General features: G+C 34.7%; 1 protein-coding gene and 1 pseudogene across 1 annotated transcript; both read left to right on the forward strand.

The window, feature by feature from the left end:
- The first annotated feature begins 199 nt into the window (after positions 1-199).
- Positions 200-2,473, forward strand: LOC134236815 (uncharacterized). Its single transcript, XM_062718953.1, has 3 exons — positions 200-293; positions 1,837-1,976; positions 2,072-2,473. Exons 1-3 carry the CDS (start codon positions 200-202, stop codon positions 2,471-2,473), a joined length of 636 nt encoding a protein of 211 aa, XP_062574937.1.
- Positions 2,474-4,841: 2,368 nt separating this feature from the next.
- LOC134236816 (uncharacterized) lies at positions 4,842-9,966 on the forward strand (annotated as a pseudogene).
- The last annotated feature ends 16,050 nt before the right edge of the window (positions 9,967-26,016 follow it).

Below are 26,016 nucleotides of genomic sequence, written 5' to 3' on the forward strand. Positions count from 1 at the left end.
CTCTGAAGATCTTGACAAAGATTCTCCAAATTAAAGTTAATGAAATATTCATCATCTTATTTTTAAGGAAAAAATGAACCGGATCCTTGATGACAGATTTTCCTGCACTCATATTTCCTTTATTTAGTCACTGCATGCAACACAATGTTAGGATTTTGCTGACAAAGTGTTCACAACAGTCTTGTCTTCGTTGTCCACTATGAAAGATACAACAATCACGAAAAATGATGGAAGTCAACTGCGGATACAATGTCAGCCAGAAGTTTTAAACATGTTACTCTCAAAGGCAACAGGTACATGTACATAAAATGATGGAGGCTTGGTATATAAATAACATTAAATCTATAAAGTTAGATTTTAAGCAGTAAGAATGTCATGTTGGACTCTTATTAGGGCCCCGCTTGGCGGGCGCCCTATAGTGATCAGTCTGTCCGTCCGTCCGTCTGTCCGTCCGTCCGGCTGTCAGTCCGTCCGTCCAAGATCTCTTGTCCGGGGCACATCTTCTCTCTCCTTGGCCCAATCTTGCTCATACTTCACCCACAGAGTGCCTTTGGGTAACCGGTGTGCAGTGACCTTGAACCAGGTTCTAGGTCAAAGGTCAAGGGCATAGCTGAATTATATGAAAAATCCTTGTCCGGAGCATGTCTTCTCTCTCCTTGGCCCGATCTGGCCCATACTTCACCCACAGAGTGCCTTTGGGTAACCGGTGTGCAGTGACCTTGAACCAGGTTTCTAGATCAAAGGTCAAGGTCATAGCTGAATTATATGAAAATTCCTTGTCCGGTGCATATGTTCTCTCTCCTTGGCCCAATCTGGCTCATACTTCACCCACAGAGTGCCTTTGGGTAACCGGTGTGCAGTGACATTAAACCAGGTTTCTAGGTCAAAAGTCAAGGTCATAGCTGAATTATAAGAAAAATTCTTGTCTGAAGCATATCTTCTCTCTCCTTGGCCAAATATGGCTCATACTTCACCCACAGAGTGCCTTTGGGTAACTGGTGTGCAGTGACCTTGAATCAGGTTTTTAGGTCAAAGGTCAAGGTCATAGCTGAATTATATGAAAAGTCCTTGTCCGAAGCATATCTTCTCTCTCCTTGGCCCAATCTGGCCCATACTTCACCCACAGAGTGCCTTAGGGTAACAGGTGTGCAGTGACCTTAAACCAGGTTTCTAAGTCAAAGGTCAAGGGCATAAGTGAATTATATGAAAAATCCTTGTCCGGAGCATATCTTTTCTCTCCTTGGCCCAAACTGCCTCATACTTCACCCACATAGTGCATTTGGGTAACCGGTGTGCAGTGACGTTGAACCAGATTTCTTGGTCAAAGGTCAAGGGCATAGCAGAATTATATGAAAAATCCTAGTTCAGAGTATATCTTCTCTCTCGTTGGCCCAATCTGGCTATTACTTCACTCATAGAGATCCACTGGTCAATGGATGTGCAGTGACCTTGGTCAAAGTTTCTAGGTCATGGACAGCATTACCCTTTCTGTTTAAAATCTTTGTTTGGTGCATAATTTTTTGCCTTTTAATTCCAGTAAATTTATATAACTCAGGATACAAGATAACTTCGATAAATAATATTAGTAAATTTGCAGTATCCATGAAGTCGTACTAAATCACTTTTACTGTATAACACAAATGTTCCTCTACAAAATAATCCCTTTTAAATGACCTTACATTTTCATGTTCATTGTTGAATGCGGGGCCCTTTGAGATGGCCACCATCTCAATGATATCTAGTTATAGTAATTGTTTTGTAATAATTTAAGGCCAGTGACATATTCTTCACAGCAATTGAAAGCAATCTGCATTTTTATTTACTTCTTTCCTTCAGATCCATCAGTCAAGAGCTTGGTTATGTTGAAACTTCTTAATCAAGAAACATCATGTTCACCATCCATCCATAAAGGGTCAGGTGACCAGCGCTCAAGGTCAAACTCTTCTGACACTTCACCATCATTAACTTCACCACCAGTGTCATCCACTTCAGCACCATCTTCATCCACTTCAGTACTCTCTTCATCAACTTCAGCACCATTGTCATGTCATCCCCTTCAGCACCATACAAGTCATTGGCTACATCTGAATCCCCCATTACATCTAGTGAAAGTAGCTCCAGCACACACACTTGGAAGGCAGAGGAAGAAGACTTATTGGTAAATCTGAGGCATGATAAGAATGACAAATTTTTGCAAAGCAAAAACCATACTGCCTTGTGGAAAGACATTAGTGCTCAACTGAATGAAACACTGAAGTGCAATGTTTCCCCAAATCAAGCAATGAACAAGTACTACAGTATGAAAAAATGGTGGAAAGAAATTATTGATGCACCAACTGGAACAGAAAGGAAATATTTTAGGCAGAAAGATCAGTTTGATGAAATGTATGGTACAAAAGAAAGCACAAAAACAACAGTAATGGTAGACACATTGGAAAAGAAATCAGAGACGCAAGGGCAAAAAAAAAAATAAAGTCTGTATAAAGTGTTAAAATTAAGCTATTCATTCTTCTTTATGAGGACATCTGCACAAAAAAATGTTTCCTTTAATACTAGAGAGGCAAATACAAGGAGTTTAAAAAAATGGAACAGATTCACTGCCGATAAAATGGCAAGACTATTGTAGACTTGAAATTTTACAATCTTCTCTGAAGCAGATATATTGAAACAAAGCAAATCCGATTTAAATAAATGTTGTCTGTGCATCTGTCTGTTTCATAACAAATTTTTGTGGCACATTTAACTAAAACTATATATGTAGATGCTTGATTTTGAACACAATCTTCAAGTTGAGGCATGCCATATGTTGTGATACATTCTTTTTCAAATTGGATATCAACTGCCATGTTTTTTTTTCCTTTTTCACAAATAAGTTGATATAAATTTTAATAGTTTCTCACTGTGCCAAAAAGCAATATGTTTTGTGATTTAATTTTTTTTGTTTAGGCATGCTACAAGGATTAAATAAAATGTTGAATCTGATATCACCTTCCTATTTTTCTGTGCATCTACCTGTAATTGAACTTGTGTTTATTAACATGATAGTGCTTATTTACATCAGAGCGGGGGTATTACTAGTGAGCATTGGCTCACAGATTTCTTGTTGACTTAGTGGGTGATATGCCATTATGGCATATTTAGTCAAATATGAACGCCCTACCCTATGTCATTTCATAGTAACCAAACATGAGGGTCAAGGCCAAGGGATAAAAAATCAGAATGCTCAAACACATCTTGTCTCAGAAAGTTCACTTGTCAAATATGATATCCCTATCTCTTCTCAATCAAAAGTTACAATGAAATATTTGTAAATTTTATTGCATTTGAAAAAACTCTTAATATTTCAATTTGTTTATTGTACACTGTACACCACTCTTGCACAAAATGTATGCAATATACCTTACATTAAATAATCACTTTCATATTGGCACAGAAACAATTCAATACAAATGTTTTGGTTTGGGCCATTGATATCGGCCTGGATAGCTCAATCGGTAGAGCACCTGACTAGTGATACAGGGGTCCCGGGTTCGATTATGCCAGCCATGCATTTTCTCCTTTCCTGTTACAGATTTGGTGCCGGACCACCCATGGAATTGCAGGTGAAAGTCCTGCTAGGGGCAAGTAGAACTTTGGTTTTGTCTTCGAGGGCGAAGACCACTCTTGTACAAAATGTAATTGTTTGCCTCGGAATATACTCAATCGGTATAGCAATAAGATAATCACTTGCATATTGGCAGCCAGAAACAATTCCAACACAATAATGCAGCAATTTGTGTAACCATGAAAACTATTATCAAGCTGCATTCTCCTTACAATGCCATTGTGTCCGTTTTGGTAAATATTATCACACTGGCAGTCATTTGGATCCTGTAAGTGTTCTCCACTGATGTAGTCTTTAACTTCTTCATCATTAATGATGCACTTGTTGTGTAATATACAGGCAGCCAAAATCATTTGGCAAATTTCTGTGGAGTTGTGTAATGGAATGTCCTGCAGCCGACGAAAACGTCCTTTTAAATGGCCAAAAGCACGTTCAACAACTTGTCTTGCACTTGACAGTCTCTTGTTGAAACGGACTTGCTGTGGGGTAAGATTTCCCAAGTTCTTAAAGGTGGTTATTTACAGTTCCTGAGAGGATACGCGCTGTCAGCAAGAATAAATTGATGAACAACGAGTACAAAGTTTCCTGCCGCAGCCTCTGTGTATAGAGATGAATTTGTCAAAACGCGAGCGTCATGCACACAGCCTGGCCACCAAACATAAATAGTTAATTTCATCTCATGGTCTACTACAAACTTGCAAAAATATTACATATATGTACATATAATCAGGAGAATGTTTGCAAAGGAGTGGAAAACATGTTTTTTTAACTGCCCTTAAAGAAAATCTCTTCATTTTGGTAGGCATGGACTTTATTTCAACATACTTAAATTTATTTTTTCAGGTAATCTATTTGAAGAATCACTAAAATTTTTACCGAAAAGTTGATGGATCATATATGTGATGTGTAGGAGATTATCAAAATGATCATTGATGTCAAAAGATGAATTTCTAGGGTATTATCATAGTACCATTGTTTTTTTACATACCGGTATTCATCTTTTGACATCAATGATCATTTTGATAATCTCCTAGATGATCATTGATGTTAAAAGATGAATATCGGTATGTAATAAAACAATGGTACTATGATAATACCCTAGAAATCACTTCTTGCTTATTTTAAGCTTATGCAAGTTTATGACATTAATCATTTATGAAAGCAAGATATTTTTACACTTACTGCTTACCTGTAAAAAAAAATCTTAATTCCAAATTCGAAGACTTCAAGAGGCACGATGTTCATGTTGATAGCTATTCTGGTGATACAAGTTGATGCGCGGTGCGGGGTGACAGAGGGGGTAGTGCAGTGTCGAGACTGGAGGGAGTTTGAAGGGGGGAACTACGTCATGACCAACGTCCTCATCCTGGAGAGGGCCATAAGAGAGATACACATTGAGGACTATCCAGCACTGACCAGGCTGATCATCCACGACCAACAAGCCAGTTGCAACGACATATCAGAAAGCCCCTGGACGACGGTCCGCATAGGCTTCCGCACTTGTCAGGCAAATACCAGCGAAAGTGGCGAAACTACCAGTACGCACCATCCGAACCATGGGAAGGGAGACCTTACCATCCTGCCAGCTATGGCTATAACTACAATTACTAAATTTTCTTTTTTATCACCATATCAGATGTTACTTATCAATTACACTGATGATATATAGAAACAATGCCATTCTCTTAATGATTATTTCAATATATGAAATTCATTCTCGAATATTGTACCACTTCCACTTATTGGTGCACCTGTACTCATAAATGTCATGTTTATTTGCAACTGATTTATATATATATATATTTCTTCTCACATATTATTACTACTGGATTATACATTGTATAAGATGTTTTGAAGGAATATTGTTACTACTAGATTATACATTGTATTAGATGTTTTGAAGGATGTTGTACCTTTTCTCTTGATTTGGGTTTGAAAATTTGTTTTTTTTTGTCTTAGAATGTATCAGATGTACAGAAAAAAATTTGTTAAATGTGCTTTTTGGAATGTTGGAGGATTGATATCAAAAGGTATGAACAAAATGGATGACGAGCTTTTCCTATCAAAAATTATAGATAACGATTTAATATTTCTTGTGAAAACACACATTGGACCAGATACAGTTGTATTACATGATGATTTTTACTGCCACACAATTTGTAGAAATATATCTAAAAATGGCAGATACTTTGGAGGGATATCAATATTAATTAAGCATGAGATTAAAGATCATGTTTCTGTAATTAAAAATACATGTAGTGAGTATCAATGGATCAAATTAGAAAAAACTTTTTTTAATTTTGAGAAGGATTTGTATATATGTACTGTTTACAACCCCCCTGAGGGATCACCTGTAATAACACAAAATAATGTTAATATTCTGGAACTCGTACAGAAGGATATTAATCAATATAAAGATTTAGGAAGTATAATGCTTTGTGGAGATTTTAATGCTAGAACAGGAAATGCAACTGATTATATACTAGATGATAATAACCAATATTTACCCTTATTTGAAACATATAAAATTGATAATGATATTTTCAAAAGAGTTAATAGAGACACTTGTGTGGATAAGAGAGGAAAAGAAGTAATACATTTTTGTATTGGAAACCAACTTCGTATTATGAACGGAAGATGTTTTGGTGACATTTTTGGAAATTTCACTTGCCATAATTATCATGGAAGTAGTGTTGTTGATTATCTTTTAACTGATGAAGAAATTGTACAACGTATTTTGTTTTTTGATGTATCAGATTTTATTTCCACATTATCTGACTGCCATTGTATGTTATCATGGAATATTTTTTCTCAACATGAATCTTCTAATAGAGAAAATAGTATAGATAATAATAATTACAAGATCCATTCGTCCTTTAAGTGGGGGGAAGACTCTGCTATTAAATTTATAGAGGCATTACATTCCCCCAAAATAAAATGCAATCTTGATAACACCATGAGCATCAATGACATAGAATCTATAGAATCAACAGTAAATAGATTAAAAGATTCCCTGGAAGCTGCAGCCATTATGTCATTAAAACCAAACTTACCTAAAAATAAAACATGTAAAAGTAATAAAAGCTCTGCTAAACATAAAAAGAAATGGTTTGATAATGAGTTGATAAATATGCGCTCAAAACTAGTTAGGAAGGGAACTTTATTTGGCCACTACCCCAGAGATATCAATATTAAGAATCAATATTATTACAAAGCATATAGAATATATAACAAACTACGAAAACAAAAATTCAGAACATACCATTCTAATATTATCAACAACCTAAATGCTTTAAATTCAACTGATCCAAAAAAATATTGGAAACTTATAGGCGAATTAAGAACTGGAAATACAAAGACAATTGATACATCAATCTCTAATAATGAGTGGTTAAACCACTTCAAAAAATTGAATAAAACTCATGAGGATTTCGTCGATCGAGATCAGTTTCTTAAAGACCAACTAAAACAAGCTGAGAAAACAACAACACCCATATTTAATGAACTTGACTACAAAATATCTTTCAATGAATTAAGTAAAGCAATCGGTAAACTTAAAAATGGTAAGGCAGCTGGTACTGATAGAATATGTAATGAAATGCTTAAACATGGTCAAACGGTCTTGGTACCAATATTACTGAAAATCTTTAATGGTTGCTTAACTCATGGATATTATCCTTCTTCATGGTGTGAAGGATACATTACTCCAGTATACAAATCTAACAACACTAATGATCCCAACAATTATAGAGGAATCACAATAACCAGCTCAATTGGCAAACTGTTTAATTATATTCTTAACTCAAGATTAGATAAATATTTAAAATGTAATGATAAAATCAATCCTTGTCAAATAGGATTTACAAAACAAGCTAGAACTTCAGATCATGTTTTTGTCTTGAAAACACTTGTCGAAAAATACTGCAAATCAAAACAAGGGAAGCTATACGCTTGCTTTGTTGACTTTCATAAGGCCTTCGATAGTATAAACCATGCTGGTCTGAAGCTTAAACTACTAAAAGCTGGTATTAGCACTAAATTTTACTCAATTGTTCAGGATATGTATTCTAAAAGCTATTCTTCTATTAAACTGGGTAACAAATTAATCGGTCATATCCGTACCTACAATAGGGTAAGACAAGGTGATAACATGAGCCCAAACCTATTCAAGATTTATCTCAATGATCTATCAAATTATCTGTCAAATTCTAAAAGTTTTGTAAAATTAAACAATGATTCATCTATGTCCATTCATTGCCTAATGTATGCTGATGACATGGTACTTCTCTCCCCAACTGCTGAAGGTCTACAAGAAAAACTCGATATACTAAGTAAATACTGTAAGGACTGGTGTCTCAAAGTAAATACAAAGAAAACAAAAATTATAGTCTTCAATTCATCTGGTAAACACGTTAAAATTCCCTTCCATCTGGATAACAACAATATTGAATGTGTTAAACAATACAAGTATCTGGGTCTGACTGTTAATGCATCTGGAACACTAAGTAATGCTAAAAATGATTGTTGTAACAAAGCCAAAAAAGCCTCTTTCAAACTTCAAAAAGACTTTCTAACATTTAATCCATCAATTAGAACTGCTTTAAATGTATTTGACCACACTATTAAACCCATTATCCTGTACGGTTCGGAGTTATGGGGTTCTTTTGACCCAACAACCTCTAAATTTAAGAGAAATCCAAATATAACACTAGACAAAATATACCAAAGCTTAGAAGGCGAAATTTTAAATCTTAAATTTTACAAACATTTACTAAGGGTTCATGGTAAAAGCAGCAATTTTGCTGTAAGATCTGAGCTAGGACGTTTGAATTTACATTTTGATGTCATTAAAAATATGTTGTTATACTGGCATAGATTAGAGAATCTACATGGTGAATTTCCCTTGCTTAGTGAGGCTTTTAACTGCTCTAAAACACTACACCAAAATGGTTTTACTTCATGGTATTCTTGTGTTAACTTCTTACTTAACCATATTGATATTAAAATTAGTGATTTCCTAGGTATGTCAACCCCACAATTTAAAATCAATTTGAAAAGAATATTACTGAATTTCTATAAATTAAAATGGGAAAAAGACATGAATTTACATAAAGATGGCAAATTGTCTACCTTTACCAGCATAAAGACTATTTTTTGTTTTGAACCTTATCTAGATATTCTCACAAACAATCAACATAGATCAGTTTTAACAAAGTTAAGAATATCGGCTCACAGGCTTAAAATTGAAATTGGACGTTACCAAAAAATACCTAGAGAGGAACGAATTTGTTCACTTTGTCATCACAACGAGATTCAGGATGAAATTCATTTTCTCCTTGTATGTCCTCATCTTAATGTACAAAGACTTGAACTCATAAATAATTGTAAAATTAAATGTAAAAATTTTCAGTCTCTATCTTATGATAATCAATTTTATTGGCTCATGACTAATGAAGACCCAGACATCCTTAGATCACTTGCTGGATTCCTTAGTAATTTACCTTAATTGAAGATATTGTGATAAGGATAAAAAAAAATATATACCTCTTTCCCAGTTTCTTGCCTGTAACTATATATATATATGTATAAATTATATATAATAGAATGTAACTTACAATACAATACATGTATGTATATTCAGTATATCTCTTATATACTTTTTTGCGTATTTGTGGTTGTTTTTTTTTTTTAACAATTGCTCTTTATTTGTAATATCATCATCATGTTTTTCTATCATTTGGATCCTCCTCCTTCTATTTGTAAATCTTTTTGCTCCTCCGGGGGCCCAAATTGGATTAATAAAATCTTGTATCTTGTATCTTGTATATTTGATATATATATATATATATATTTAGTTTTGTTATCTATGTCATAAAAAAAACAATAATTTTAATTCTCAAAAGAAAACTTGTAAGGGAAATCGTTAAGAATTTTTAATTGAATCGATGTTATTTTAACAAAATTTAAAAAAGTAAATTAAATTTGAAATTTAGGTTTCTATCTCTTTTTTTTCAGAACGTCCAGCACAGCAGTGAACCCAAAGACCACGCTCAGAACCACTGAATTGGCAGCTTTAACCTTCAGTAAGTTTTGAATTAAAAAATAAATAAATTTGAATAAATAGTATAAAGGATTATTTAAATTACTATTACATAGAAGTTGTTTCTAAAGCCACCCTATGTTTATTTAGACACATCTTAGATATATGTTATCCTTGGAGGGACGGGTGTAGTGATACTTATATTCATAGGGATGATCGTTTGTATGGTTAAAAGAAGGTGCCAGAGGAGACGCGTGGATCTCGAATCTCAATCCCTTACAGAATTCGATAAATTGTCATGCGGGATTTCAAGTGTGATTAACCTTTTTTTAGTGATCATTCTAACGGTTTGTGTAAAGATAAGAGGCCGTGAAGTACTCCCCCAGTCATGCCAGCGCTTCAACCAGCTCTACTCAGACGCTCAACCAGGCAGAGGCGCCCACCCATCAGACTGTCATATTGATTTGTAGTTGTCAATATATTTTTTCATAAACTTGTTGATTTTTTCTGAAATTCTTTATGTATTTAATAAACGAAATATAAATATAAAAATTTGAATTATTTGTAATTTTTGTATTATTGTGTCAGTGGATCTTTTGTAAATTTTGAGTACAATTTCTACAGTCTGTTTCAACCGTTTACAGAATTGAAAAAAAAACGACAGGTTGCAACTTAAACATTTTTATTTATACAAAAATGACAAACATTTAACTTCCGGGGGATTCTCCTCCCTGCCACCTCCTTTCTCAGCGCCTCCAAACTTTCTTCGAGTCTCTGCAGGCGTTGGTGTAATGAAGCCCCCTCCTCCCAGTACATCTTTTAAGGCCACGGTCCTGATGAGGGTTAGGGGTGAATCCCTCGGAAGCTTACACATTATTTTAAGGTCACCTGAGTAACTCAGGTGACCTATTGCTATCCGTTTTCGTCCGTCGTCGTGTGTCGTGCGTCGTGTGTTAACATTTGAACATTTTCAGCTTCTCCTTTCAAACCGCTAAACCAATTTCAACCAAATTTGGTATACAGCAATGGGTAATGGGGAACAAAAATTGTGAATTTCATGGTCCCTGCCCCCCAGGGGCCTGGGGGCTGGGGCAAAAACCACTAAAATAAGTGCAATCTTAAAAAATCTTCTTTACTCCTGGACATCAAGCAGGCAAATTGTTGGGATGAATGTAATGAGCATTGAGTCTTCTACTTAAATTGAGAAATTCGTGGCCCCAGGGTCAGGGGTTCTAGTGCTAGGGCGGGGCTTGATTATATAGTGAAAATGCATTTATTCTTTGAAAATCTTCTTCTCTGCTCCTGCGTATTAAATAAACTAACCAAGCACATAGTTATGATGAGCAAGGGTGCCTCTTCTAAAGTTGTGAATTTTATGACCCCAGGGTGAAGGGTTCTGGTGTTAGGGCGGGGCTCTATTGGTCATATAGTGAAAATGCATTTATTCTTTTAAAATCTTCTCTACTTTTTGGTATTGAATAAACTAACTAAGTACAAAGCTATTTATATGAGCAAGAGAACCTCTTCCAAAATTGTGAATTTTATGACCCCAGGGTCAGGGGTTCTGGAGTTAGGGCGGGGCTCTATTGATTATATAGTGAAAATACATGAATTCTTTGATAATCTTCTTCTTTGCTCCTAGGTATTAAATAAACTAACCAAGCACATAGTTATGATGAGCAAGAGTGCCTCTTTTAAAATTGTGAATTTTATGACCCCAGGGTTAGGGGTTTAGGTGTTAGGGCGGGGCCCTATTGATTATATAGTGAAAATGCATTTATTCTTTGGAAATATTCTTCTCTGCTTCTGTGTATTAAATAAACTATGTAATTAAATAGTTATGTTTATCAAGATTGCCTCTTCCAAAATTGTGAATTTTATGACCCCAGGATCAGGGGTTCCGGTGTTAGGGCGGGGCTCTATTGGTTATATAGTGAAAATGCATTTATTCTTTGAAATTTCTTTGCTCCTGTATTTTATGCCAATGATCCAAATATATATATTCATAATGAAGAAAAATGCACCTAGCAAAGTGGTTATTTTGTATGCCCCCGCCCCTTCCCTGGGTAGTGGTGAGGGGGGGGGGGGTTAAAGTCTGAAAATAAATTAATGCTTTGAAATTTGCTCTTTGGTGTTATTCAACCATTTTATGAAAAAAATTGCAAAATTTTGAAATATGTGGCCTCAGGTTTAGCGGTTTCTTTGGGATGAGGTGTACAACTGGTTATAAAGTGGAAGTGCATTTTCTCTAAATGTTACTCTGATCTACCTCTGTGTAATAAGTAAAAAGAGTAAGCATGCTTAGTCTATATTTATTCAAGCAATGGTACCTCTTTCAAAATTGTGAATTTCATGGCCTCTTGTTTAAAACATGAACCAAATTTAATTGTTTGAAAGTTGTTGCACAATACTCAGGTGACCTATAAGGCCCGTGGGCCTCTTGTTACATATAAGAAATGTTATTCCGGTGCGCTGTCCCTGGATCCGTCACTGTTTACTTTCGGATAACACATGATGAATTCAGTCATAACCCGGAACTCAGTCATAACCAGGAAAAAGATTATCAATGTAAAATAATGTAATACATGTGTATGACTAATGATGTACTATATAAGATAAGGCAAATGTACTCATTATTTAATTAGGTGTTCAATGCTCTTTTCCAATGCTCGCATTGCTTATCTTTCCCTCTGTCGTTCCCCTCCTTCAAGTTCCACCAGTCTTCGTTTGGCTATTTACCTGGCCCGTCCAATCTGATCCATGCTATTGCACATCCATGCCCGCAGCTCTTCTTTGCTGTCTGGCAGGGTAGGGAGTGTAAGACTGGCGTAGTCTCTCCAAGAGGTCTGAATGGACACGGTGGTTCCTGAGACTTCCTTCCTAGCCTGGTAATCATCCAGGGAAATCCTCCTCCTCTTCCTGGGCCCTCAAGGTTCCACACTGGTCGACACTCTTTGCTTGATCATCCTTGGCAGTATCGGGAGCCATCTCCTCAATCTCCTCCACTGTCGGGAGGACAGTCTTATTGGTCTCCGTGACGGATGCGCCTTTGAAAATGAAAGTCCTGGGTCAACGTAACCCCTGTTCTCTCGGACCACTGATTCACATTTCTGTAGTATATTCTCCACGCGTCGGGGATCCCTCTCATGCCTAGTCCACAAGTGGGCTCTCATATCTGATTTACGTCGGCACTCGGCCAGACACGCAGCCACCGGACACGAAAACTACTTGGACTGAAATCTGTGCCTTTCCTCCCAGTGTCTACTGAATTTTGTTTTTAAAACGTGGGAAACTTTATCCCTTCGCATCTTATCACCGGGCACACCATATCCTTAAGGTTGAACTTTACTTTCATAAAATTTGTATCACATTGTTTCAGTACTTCGTTGACCTCGTCTAGATCTGCGAACAGGTCAAGGAAATCATCTGCCATCTAAAATGAAGATTATTTTTATAATTTTATAAGTTCATTCATGTAAAATTTTACATGCTGAAAGAAATACTCAAGAGTTATATAAGTATACTACATGCATTACATGAAATGTGTGCTCAAAAAAGGTTCGCTGAAATCTTCGTAAAGTTGATTGCATCTAGCTATGTATTTTTTAATCTTACTCAGTCAGTCTTACACTGATTATATTTCATTTTACAATTCACATCATCGTTTGAATATTGGAATAAATATGACCTATATTTTCTGTCAATGATTTTTCATTTTTTTTTTGTGTGTGTTAATAAAATCACCTTCTTTCAATATATTTTCCCCTCCAATCTTCACTTTGTACGTCTGAGTTTGCAAAGTATTTCGGGTACATGTGTGCAAAAAAAAATTGTAAATCATATTTCATTTCAAAGCCGCTTACACGAAGATTCTTTTTTTCCTTGTGATATTCCTGTCCTTTTAAATCCTTTTTACCCATCTGTATTTTTTCCTAGTTTACAGCCCACTATCCTCGTTAAATGCTCTAAAGGATTTCAGTTATATAATGTACTTTAATTATTTCTCGTAGTTCATTTCCCCCAAAACTCTTACAACTAAAAATAACATTTACGTACAAAATTGTACAAACAGTAACGACTGTCAAATTTATAGAATGACTGTAAATTTTTAGTCTTAAGACGTTTTGTGGAAAAAAGGACTACTGAAAAAAGTTTATGCCTTCCGAAAAGAAGAAGTCGATGTATTTCAGGAATAATCTTTATCAATCTATATTAAGAAAAAAAGCAAAAATTCAGCTCGGTCCCTCCCTCAAATCCAGAATACACCCCCACATTTCCCTGTTAAAAAAACAAAAAAACATATTTAGTTGTATTTTAAACCCAGATTTTTAATTTTCATGGGAAATGTGATCTTTAATGTAACACGCCGTATTTTGGATCTTTCACTCTTTATTTCATTACAGAAATTTAAATGCTGATGGCCTATAATATAATATGAAAAGTAACAAGAGGCCAACGGGCCTTATAGGTCACCTGAGCATTATGCAACAACTTTCCAGTTACAGTGTATTGAATTTGATTCAATAACATGTTTTAAGCCAGATGCTATATGGCATTCACAATTTTGAAAGAGCACCATTGATCATCATAACAATAAATTAAGCAGTCGCTTAGCTTGGTTACTGAATACCCATATGCAGGGTAGGGGTACAAAAATGCACTCCAACTAATCAGTAATATTCATCAATAATCAGTAGTTCCCCTAACACTCTGACATAAACCCCTGACCCTAGGTTGCACAAATTTTTAAAAGGCATCCTTAAAATTGCCTATCAAAAGTAAATAAATGTTTTATAAATACAAAGGACCAGATTTCAAACAATTAATTCATTTCCAGTATATAAGTAGAGCCCCCCCCCCCCACCCCTGACCCTGGGGCCTTGAAATCCACAATTCACAATGCAAGATTAAGGCTTTTGCTCATCAGAACTATAAAGGTAGTTCATCTGCTTCATACCCAGAGACAGAGAAGAAAATTTTCAAAGATTTAATGTATTTTCACTATATAATCAATAGAGCCCCGCCCTAACATCAGAACCCCTGACCCTGGGGCCATTAAATTCACAATTTTGGTAGAGGCACTCTTGCTCATCATAACTATGCACTTAGTTAGTTTATATAATACCTATGAGCACAGAAGAAGATTTACAAGGAATTCACATATTTTCACTATATAATCAATAGAGCCCCCCCCCCCCCATATCACCAGAACCCTTGACCCTGGGGCCATGAAATTCACATTCGTATTTGAGGAACACTTGCTTACCATCACTATGTACTTAGTTAGTTTATTTGATACCTAGAAGCACAGATGAAGATTTTCAAAGAATTCATGTATTTTCACTTTATAAACAATAAAGTACCCCCCCCTCCCTGAACCATTGATGCTGGGGCCATAAAATTCACAATTTTTGTAGAGGCACTCTTGCTCATCATAACTATGCACTTAGTTAGTTTATTTAATACCTAGGAGCAGTGAAGAAGATTTTCAAAGAATTCATGTAATTTCACTATATAATCTATAGAGGCCCACCCTAACACCAGAACCCCTGACCCTGGGGCCATAAAATTCACAATTTTGATAGAGGCACTCTTGCTCATCATAACTATTTACTTACTTGGCTTATTTAATACCCAGGGGGAGAGAAGAATATTTTCAAAGAAATCATGTATTTTTATTTTTACTATATAATCAAGAGAGCCCCACCCTAACATCAGAACCCATAACCCAGGGGCCATAAAATTTACAAATTTGGTAGAGGCACTCTTGCTCATCATAACTATGTACTTAGTTGGTTTAGTTAATACCCAGGAGCAGAGAAGAAGTTTTTCAAAGAAATAATGCATTTTCACTATATACTTATTTAGCCCCGCCCTAGCACTAGAACCCCTGACCCCAGGGCCATGAATTTCACAATTTTGGTAGAGGACTCAATGCTGATTACAATCATGCAAATAGTTTGACTGCTTGATGTCCAGGAGGAAAGAAGAAGATTTTTAAAGATTTCATTAATTTTAGTGGTTTTGGTCCCACCCCTCAAGTCCCAGGGGGGCAGGGATCATGAAATTCACAAGTTTTGTTCCCCTTCACCCATAGATGCTTTGTGCCAAATTTGGTTGAAATTGGTTTAGTGGTTGCAGAGAAGAAGCTGAAAATGTTCAAATGTTAACACACGACACACGACGCACGACAACGGACGAAAACGGGTTTTCTCAGGTGACCTAATAAAATCTAACAACAATCATTATTGTGAAAATTGCATTAACAATTTGTAATGCAATTGCACAAATACATAACTTTCATTATACACAGGCATTTGTATAAATTGTTATGATTCCAATATTATATATGCCAATATTATATATAACAATATGCATGATCTTATTCATGGATAAAAACATACCCTAAGTAAGGGAGTAATCAAAAAATCCATGGATCTGGATCCGTCATATATCTGTTATTAACCTAATATAATAATATAACAGACCTTCAATGCATATTCTATTACTGATCATTATATTCCAAACTAAGTGTCACAATTACATAATTTAAAAAAATAATAACTAGTCCATCGATTTATCAACACTACAGTATTGTTTTACTATTCTATAATATTTGAAATAATAATCATTTAACAGAAATAATAAATTTGATCAATAATTTCTTTTGTAAAGAAGAGTTTCAATTGTAAACAATCAGCTCGATCATTGAATATACAGAATAAACTCTCAATATACTATAAATCAAACATGATTTTACAAGATACTGAATAGACAAATAATTACATAACTTGATATAACTTCTATGAAGATAAACTTTGATTAAATTGAATTTCAAATGCTTTTTGGTACGCAGTTATGATAAGGCTGTCCGAAGGCTTTCAATGCCTTAAAAATATACATTTTATTTTGAGCTAGATTTTCATTTCAATATGTAACCCTTGTTTGGAATTGCAGTCAACTTGAGATAATAGTTTAATTAGGTATTACAATAAAGTACTTTTGTCATGTCACATGACTGTGTTGATCACGTGACGGAGATTTCTGTCATTCCTAATTGGTGGACAAAAATCGCTTCGGCACAAGTGCAAAACAAAAATATTTTGCAAAGTTTGTTACATAGATCGATTCACCGTGATCTCTGGTACATAGAATGTGCTGGGGCATATTTAATTTTTACTCGTTAAGAAAATATTTTACGAGAAATTCAACTTCCCAACATAAGAGGGGTTATTCCCCACGCCATATCGCAATTTATACAAAAATGGATTATCTACACACAATCCCCCAGCAAAATTCAGTTAGAGGACATACTTGTCTTGAGATTCACGCAGAATATCTTCAATTTATCCTTGTCTTTCACTTGTGCAAGTCCAATACGATTCTTAAATTCTAACGCTGTCTACGGACGTTTCAGGGGAGCGTTTCATACATAATTTTTCTCTATTGTTTGATTATGTGAATATTAGACAAGCAAAAGAAATAAGAATATTTAAATTTCAAATGTTCCACTTCATAATAGCACATCGGAGCTTAAAAACAATCCGAACACTTGAATTAAACAACAAGGTCCCATTAAAATAAATCCTCATGCCATGTACAAATTATGACAATTTCCCCGTCATGTCAGCTCAAGTATGAAGTGACTTGACGTCATATTCTATTATGACGTCATATCTAGGTAGTTCAGAGAAGTTACTACAGTTTGAACAGTATGATATTTTACGGACAGCCTTATCCTAGCTGCGTATTAACAGTGCTTTTTATTGCAATGGCGTGTCTTATAATGAACAAAGGACGATTCAAACAAAGGAATAAAAATTATTATTTTAAGGAAACATTATTATTTCATTATTTTCCTATATTGAGATGGACATTTAAAATAAGAAACTTACATCAATCCAAAAATAATTTTTACATAAAATATTTATTGAAGAAAGTTTTAATTAATATCATGTCTATTTAAATGATTTATGACTGAATGGTCATATGACTCCGTGGTCCAGCTGATAGGCAGCTCGTCTCACAATCCAAAGGACCACGGTTCAAACCCAACCATGACCAAATTTTTTTAAACAAAAATTATTTTGTTTAGATACACATTATATAAATATAAAATGCATTAAAACAATTTTACCATATCACATACGGAACATATTTCAATTCAAAAAATGTTTTAAATACAATTAATTTGTTGAATCGTTTCTCATATTAATTCATTGAAATAGAGATATAATGAATAAACGAAAGAGATTTTATTTACAAAAAAGCCTTCCTTGAAGGTCTAGAGATGCAATTGTTATAGAAGAGTTTGATTTAACACAAGTAATTCAACAACCTACTAGAATTACAAATACATCAAGAACACTGATTGACCATGTTTACACTAATTTACCTGAAAACATGTGTGAAATTCAAGTGCCCCCCATAGCTCTGTCAGACCACTACCCAGTGTGTTTCACAAGAAAAACAAATAAATCCTTACATAAAGGAAAACACACTGAGATAACATACAGATGCTTCAAAAACTTCAATGAGCACAATTTTTTAAATGATTTAAATAATGCTAATTTTACAACACTGGAAAGCATATGTGACCCAAATGAATTTTTGAGGAAATTTTACATCCTATTTAACAAAGTTTTGGACAAACATGCAAAAATTAAAACTAAGCGAGTAAAAAACGACAATCGCCCTAAATGGCTAACACCAGAAATCACTAAGGCGCAACATACGCGTGACAGTTTCCATCAAAAGGGTGACTTTGAAAACTTCCGAATCTGGAGAAACAAGGTCACGGCACTTATAGACAGCGCAAAGATCAAATATTATTGGTCAACTATAGAGCAAAGCAAAAATCCAAAACAAATGTGGAACACATTGAATAAACTAGCATCAAAATCACATAATTTTGCACCGATAACTTTTTCTGACAAAAATAACACCACCGAGGACACGCAAGAAATAGTTGAGATTTTTAACAATCATTTCACAGGTATATCAGAAAAACTTATCTCGAATATCGAACGGAAAGATTTTGACTACGAGAAATTAATGCAATTTACAAAAACCAAGCTTGAACATGGTGATACATTTAGCATTCCCCTTATACATGAAAATGACGTGTTGGCTTTATTAAACAAACTTGATGTAAATAAATCGGCTGGTATCGATACCATAGGTCCACGCTTACTTAAACATGCTGCACCAGCGATATACAAATCTATCACCCATTTAAACAATGTCAGTATTTCTACAGGAATATTTCCAAATGAATTGAAATCTGCAAAGGTAACACCAATATACAAGAAAGGAGATAGACTTGATCCTGGCAATTATAGACCAATATCTATCCTCCCCACTTTGTCGAAACTAGTTGAAAAACATGTTGCTAATCATATCCGTAAATTTTTATCAGATTTTGATTTACTTTGCAAATCACATCAGGTTTCAGAGAATCACACTCGTGCCAAACCGCGCTTACTAAACTAATTGATGAATGGCTACAAGCATTGGATACTGGCGAACTTTTCGGCGTAACCTTTCTTGATTTTAGCAAGGCTTTTGATCTTGTGAATCATGATATTTTAATTAAAAAACTACGCTGCTACAATTTTGACCACAAAGCAGTACAATGGTTTGACTCATATTTAAACTGTAGGTTTCAGAGTGTTCAACTTGGAAATATAAAATCTGAAAAACAGTTAGTCACAGCGGGAGTGCCACAGGGATCAATTTTAGGTCCACTTCTTTTCTTATTTTACATAAATGATCTCCCATTATTCATAGAGAAATCAAGTATAGACTTATTTGCGGATGACGCTACTCTTCACTTTTCTGACAGTAATGTTTCTTCCATTCAAAATATGTTATCTTCGGATATAAGTAATATAGAAACTTGGTGTTCTCAGAATCAGATGATTTTAAGGTTTCGTGAAAGGTCAACATGTCTAAAAATTATTTTTACAATTGCTTCAAATCTATGTGTGGTATGAAGTCAAAACGCTTACACTTTGTAATTATATCACTGATTGATAGATAGAGAGTATTACTTGATAACAAATATTTTTAAAAAAAAAAATTTTTTGAGAAAAATTATATCAGAAAATGTGCATATTTAAAAAAATGCACCTGCTTAATTCCGTCTTTTTTTGTGAAAACCAACATTGTAGAAATAATATATGTTTATCATTGAAGGGCAAGTTGGACTTGAATGGACTCTGAAAGGCTGTTATTGAAAGCATGACATGTATAAAGACAAGACCCCTATAGAATCCGCCATTTGCAGTCTACTTTCACCTTCAAGTCTTAACATTTGGACAAAATAAACTGGGAAAGCAACTTTCCAGAGGCTATCCAAGTCCAACTTGCCCTTCATTGATAAACATATTCTGTTTCTGCAATGATGGTTTTCACTATAAGCATGGACTTAATAAGGTGTATTTTTTTGAAAATATATGCATTTTTAAGAAGAATTTTTCTCAATTGATATTATTCCAAGTATTTTTTTATCAAGTGATACTTTCTATCTGTTAATCAATGAATAATTTATAAACTGTAATAATTTTAACTTTATACGTTACATAGTTCTTGGGCTATTGTAAAAATAATTTTTGGACATGTTGACCTTTGACGAAACCTTAAACACTAGTAAAACAAAATGCATGTTGATAGGCACACATCAGAGACGATCGAAACAGACAAACTAAATATCTAAAATTAAAAATCTCAGTTCATTTTCTTGAGAGTGTCACACATGAAAAATTACTTGCAATTCATATTGATTATTCACTTAACTTTAATACACATATTGATGCTGTTTGTAAATCTGTATCTGGAAATATATCTGTATTACGAAGAATAAAGAAATATCTTCCATTGCATACAAGAAAGTTATTCTATAATGCTTATATAATGCCATCAATTGAATACTGTATAACAGTTTGGGGTAATGCATCAGCTTGTAGCCTCGAGAGGATTCTTAAGTTACAAAAACGGGCAGCTCGATGTATCTTAGATGCTGCCTATGACACGCCATCAAAATCCTTATTTGAAAAACTTGATTGGCTGTCAGTGCATGAGCAATTGACTGTAAATAAGTTAGTATTAATGTACAAAACGCAAGTCCAAATTACCTGTCTGAAATGTTCAACTACCAATCAACCAATTCGTACCATCTCAGATCTGAATCTAATTTTGACTTAAGTGTTCCAAAGCACAAAACCAAAATATTCCAAAATTCTTTTCAATATTCAGGTGCAGTTTTGTGGAACAATTTACCTTTAAATGTAAGAATGTCTCCATCACTTCAAAATTTTAAAATCAAGTCAAGAAAATTTATAATAGACCAACGTTCAACTTAAATTATTATATACAGTGAAATGATGCATGTTTTATTATTTATTGTATATCGAGTCATACTGTATATAACATTGTTGAGTGTACATGTACTATTTATCATTGTGTATTATATATATGTTTTTATAGAGGGCCTCAAGGAAGAATAGTGCTCGCACTAATCGAGTCACCCTCTTTAGATAAAGTATTATTAGGTCTTCCGTCTTCAGCGGAAGACCTTCTTGTTATTCTTCGGTTTCTTTTTCACTTTTTTTCTTACCTATTATTAAGGTCTTCCGTCTTCAGCGGAAGACCTTATTGTTTTTCTTAGGTTTCTTTTCCACTATTTAAGGTCTTCCGTCTTCAGCGGAAGACCTTTCTGTTATTCTTAGGTTTCTTTTCCACAGTTTTTATTATTTTTTTTCTTACATATTTTGTGCACGCGAGTTCTCGAAAACGCCTTGATCGATTTTCATGAAACTTTCAGGAATGGTAGAACATAAAAAAATCTAGGTATATATTTTTTTATTTTGATGACGTCACTTCCGGTTCGGAGATTTCTGCGATTTTGTCATTTTTAGAGGGTCACTTTGTCCGGCAATGTTCTGAAAAACCATTGAAGATAGAAGTGTGAATTTTTCAGGGATGCTAGAGCAAACTTTGGAGAAGTGCCTTTTGTATATCACAACTACCGGAAGTACGAAGCGCCGACGCTCGCTATGGCCCGAAAATAGACCTATCGCGAATTTCAAAATTTTTAACACGTTTTCTACGATAGCTTTTTACCTGGAAAATTTTTTTTAAAACATATAGAACAAAAGAAGTGTAGAATTCTAAGATCTTTCAAATGATATCTTGTAAAAAGGGCTGGCCCCTAAAATTAAGGGCGTAGAGGGGCCAAAAGTTTTTTCTTTATATCTCAAAACATATCGAGAATTTGTAATACATCAAAGAAGCAAAGTTGTCCAAAATGTTAAGCTTAATCTTTTGGCGTCTTCAAAATACGTCCGGCGTCGTCACTTCCGGCAAAACCGGAAGTGGTCGGAAAACGTGTATTTTTGCCGTTCTTGACAAGTTTTTGGGTAACATATGTCTCTGGGAGCATAAAAATTAATTTTCCGTCCGTCGTCGTCACTTCCGGTCAAACCGGAAGTAGCAAAAATGGCTTATTTTTGCATTAATTAACATAGCTTTAGATGATCCAACCCACTTTTAGGCGTTATTTCTCATTTTTGTTAAAAATGAAAGCTACTTCCGATCCAACAGGACGGAAGACCTACTCGTTGCTTTGCAACGAGCTTTGCTCTAGTTTTCTTATTATTATTTTTTTTCTTACCGATTTTGTGCACGCGAGTTCTCGGAAACGGCTCGATGGATTTTCATGAAACTTTCAGGTCTGATAGAACATCAAAAAATCTAGAAATAAAATTTTTTATTTTGATGACGTCACTTCCGGTTTGGAGATTTTTGCAATTTTGTCATTTTTAGAGGGTCACTTTGTCCGCCAATGTTCTCAAAAACCGTTGAAGATAGAAGTATGAAATTTTCAGTGATGATAGATCAACCTTTGGAGAAGTGCATTGAGTATATCATTTTCACCGGAAGTAGGTAGCGCCGACGCTCGCTATGGCCCGAAAATAGTCCTATCAGGAATTTCAAAATATTTAGCACCTTTTCTACGATTAATTTTTACCTAGAAATATTTTGTTAAAGCATGTAGAACAAAAAAGTTGTAGAATATTAAGATCTACCAAATGGCATCTCGAAAAAAGGGCTGGCCCCTTAAATTAGGGGCCTGGAGGGGCCGAAAGTTTTTCATTTATATCTCAAAAAGTTTTGAGATTTTGTGATACGTCAAAGAAGCAAAGTTGTTCAAAATGTCAAGCTTAATCAATTGGAGTCGTCAAAATACGCCCGGCGTCGTCACTTCCGGCCAAACCGGAAGTAGTCGGAAAACGCGTATTTTTGCCGTTCTTGATAAGTTTTTTGGTAACATATGTCTCTGGGAGCGTTAAAATTAATTTTCCGTCCATCGTCATCACTTCCGGTCAAACCGGAAGAAGCAGTAAATAGCTTATTTTTGCATTAATTAACATGGATTTTGAGGATTCAAACCATTTTTGGGCGTTATTTCTCATTTTTGTTAAAAATGAAAGCTACTTCCGGTCAAACAGGACGGAAGACCTACTCGTTGCTTTGCAACGAGCTCGGCTCTAGTTATTATTCTTTTTTTTCTTACCGATTTTGTGCACGCGATTTCTCGAAAACGGCTCGATGGATTTCCATGAAACTTTCAGGACTCATGTAACATTACTTGAACTTGATTCATTTTTTTCCATTTTGATGACGTCACTTCCGGTCCGGAAATATTGTCGATTTTATGATTTTTGAAGGGTCAGGTTGTCCGCGAACGTTCTCAAACTGGCTTAAGATAGAAACGTGAAAATTTCAGGTATGATAGTCCTTAGTCTATAGATGTGCAAAATGAATTTCATTTTTATTGGAAGTGCCGCGCGTCGGCGCTCGCTATGGCCCGAAAATTGTTCTATCGCGAATTTCAAAATTTTTACAACCTTTTCTATGATATTTTTTTACTTTGAAATATTTTGTTATAACATATAGAACAAAAGAAGTGTAGAATTCCAAGATCTTTTAAATGATATCTCGAAAAAAGGGCTGGCCCCTTAAATTAAGGGACTGGAGGGGCCATAAGTTTTTCCTTTATATCTCAAAAAGTATTGAGAATTTGTAATACATCAAAGAAGCAAAGTTGTTCAAAATGTCAAGCTTAATCTACGGGCGTCGTCAAAATACGTGTGATGACGTCACTTCCGGCCAAACCGGAAGTAGTCGAAAACCGCGTATTTTTGTCATTCTTGACAAGTTTTTGGGTATCTTACGGCACTAGGAACATATAAATAAATTTTCTGTCCGTCGTCATCACTTCCGGTCAAACCGGAAGTAGCAGAAAATGGCTTATTTTTTCATTAATTAACATAGATTTTGAGGATTCAACCAATTTTGGGACGTTATTTCTCATATTCGTTAAAAATGATAACTACGTCCGGTCAAACAGGACGGAAGACCTACTCGTTGCTTTGCAACGAGCTTTGCTCTAGTTATTATTATTGTTATTAGGACATGCTTTCCGTCTTCATTCAATCCGATGATGGATGCATTAGGAAAATGGATTTCTTCATATTTTCTCCAAAAAATTAACTTTCTCTCATTGGTGATAAAATTTCAATACTTTAAATATAACGTAATCTAATGACTTAATAACTACATATAATTACTATGTACATTTGGTTTGCAATCTTCATGGTATCTAAATAATTTATCTATTCAAGCTTCTTTACGTTTCTCACTTTTTCCTTGATCATCATCTTCATCATTTGGAAACGGTCCGATTTATTCTTTATTGTCAGTATATGGTTCGATTTCTTCTTCACTGTCAGGAAATGGTTCTACTTCTGTTTCCATGTCATCTTTTTTGCTTTTGCTTGAAATAAAAGCCATATCTAAGAAGTTACAAGAATTAATTTTGTACAACCTTGTAGATGTGTGAATATATAATGACTGCAAAATCATACGCATTAATACATATAACCCTAATTATCTTTTATGGATAAAATTTCCAAAAATTTTATATGGATATGACACTAACCTGTAAGAGAGTATGGTTTTTTAGGACTCCTTTTCAAACTTCCGACTGTTAATGTAATGTTTATGTTTTACACTTTCAAAAAGGAAATAGTTCATTGTACACATTTTCTTAAGCATGGACACGTTAATTATCCAGATCAAGAATAAGCCTAACTTTGGTCCAACGGAAATCGTTCATAAAATTCAAAATTCTTCTGAGAATATTTCGCGGATTTCTCTAAAACTATGAAAAAATGACGTCAGGGTTTAATTCGTAACGGTAGAGGAAAAAGAAAATGTTTAGTTTCTTATGAAAAATAAAACCAAAAAGCGGTTTTCCAGAAGAAAACTTCTGTGTCTTCCTTTTGAATGACTAGATTTACCATGTTCGGAAGATCGGCGATCGAAGCTTATAAACTGTGATCCCCAGAAAGCCCTTATTGCAAGAACAATCCAGAGATAATTAAGATGATCAGCAACTAACTTCATTTTATGAAATATTTTTGTTCACGGTTGTTTTCATCACAAATTTCATCAGAGCTTGTGGTAACACGGGTTAAAATTTACAACCGTACCGCACATTTCTTTCCAAAAAATTCCACGTATTGGCACTAGTAGTTTGACGTTATTTATTTCATACAACGTATGCAGGTTTAATATAAATTTAAAATTTTAACATATTGAATGGTGTTGTCAGAATACAATTTCTAACTTCATTCCGGCTTTGCACATACCGTTAATTTAAAACCAGCCAAAAATGCATATAGGAAAAGGGGTTTTGTAAAGTACAGACTCGTTCAAAAGTACAGATATATTTTTTAAAAAAGCTTTTAAGTAGGCCTACATTTTTCCGTCGTGAACAGGTTGAAGAAGTGTTAAATACCCCGGAACCTAACGAACAGACACACATACAGGAAGCTGAAGCTGATTTAGAAATTAAAACAGGGGTACCATCTAAAGCTGAAATAATCAAAGTAATAAAAGCACCTGGAAATGACCAACTGCCAGCAGAGTTAATTAAATGCTGATTTAAATGCAGAGGAAAATGTATATGTTATGTTTTTTATCTCTAGACAAGAAATCCAGCCCGGCCACCACGTCGGTCTCAAGTCCTAACACCCCAGTTCTGCTACTATGTCTGTATTCAGAATAATTTGTGATTCATGCTTATTTGTATATTTATGTATACGAGGGTTGTCCCAAAAAGTCGTAGACAATGTTAATAATTTTTTAAACATGCAACCATGACTGACCAAATTTTCAGGAACAGAAAAATATTTTCAAAGAAATAATGCATTTTCACTATATAATCAATAGAGCCCCTCCCTAACTCCAGAACCCCTGACCCTGGGGCCATAAAATTCACAAATTTGGTAGAGCCACTCTTGTT

Source organism: Saccostrea cucullata, unplaced genomic scaffold (assembly GCF_032062105.1).
Source record: "Saccostrea cucullata isolate Sc308-1 unplaced genomic scaffold, CSIRO_AGI_Scuc_v1 ctg7864, whole genome shotgun sequence".
Taxonomy (NCBI): domain Eukaryota; kingdom Metazoa; phylum Mollusca; class Bivalvia; order Ostreida; family Ostreidae; genus Saccostrea; species Saccostrea cuccullata.

Excerpts from the sequence above, each read along its gene's own strand:
- LOC134236815 (XM_062718953.1), top strand. The coding sequence starts at position 200 with ATGAAAGATACAACAATCACGAAAAATGATGGAAGTCAACTGCGGATA. Across the intron at positions 294-1,836 it reads GTTACTCTCAAAGGCAACAG|ATCCATCAGTCAAGAGCTTG; the intron begins GTACATGTACAT and ends TCTTTCCTTCAG. Across the intron at positions 1,977-2,071 it reads CATCATTAACTTCACCACCA|TCATTGGCTACATCTGAATC; the intron begins GTGTCATCCACT and ends GCACCATACAAG.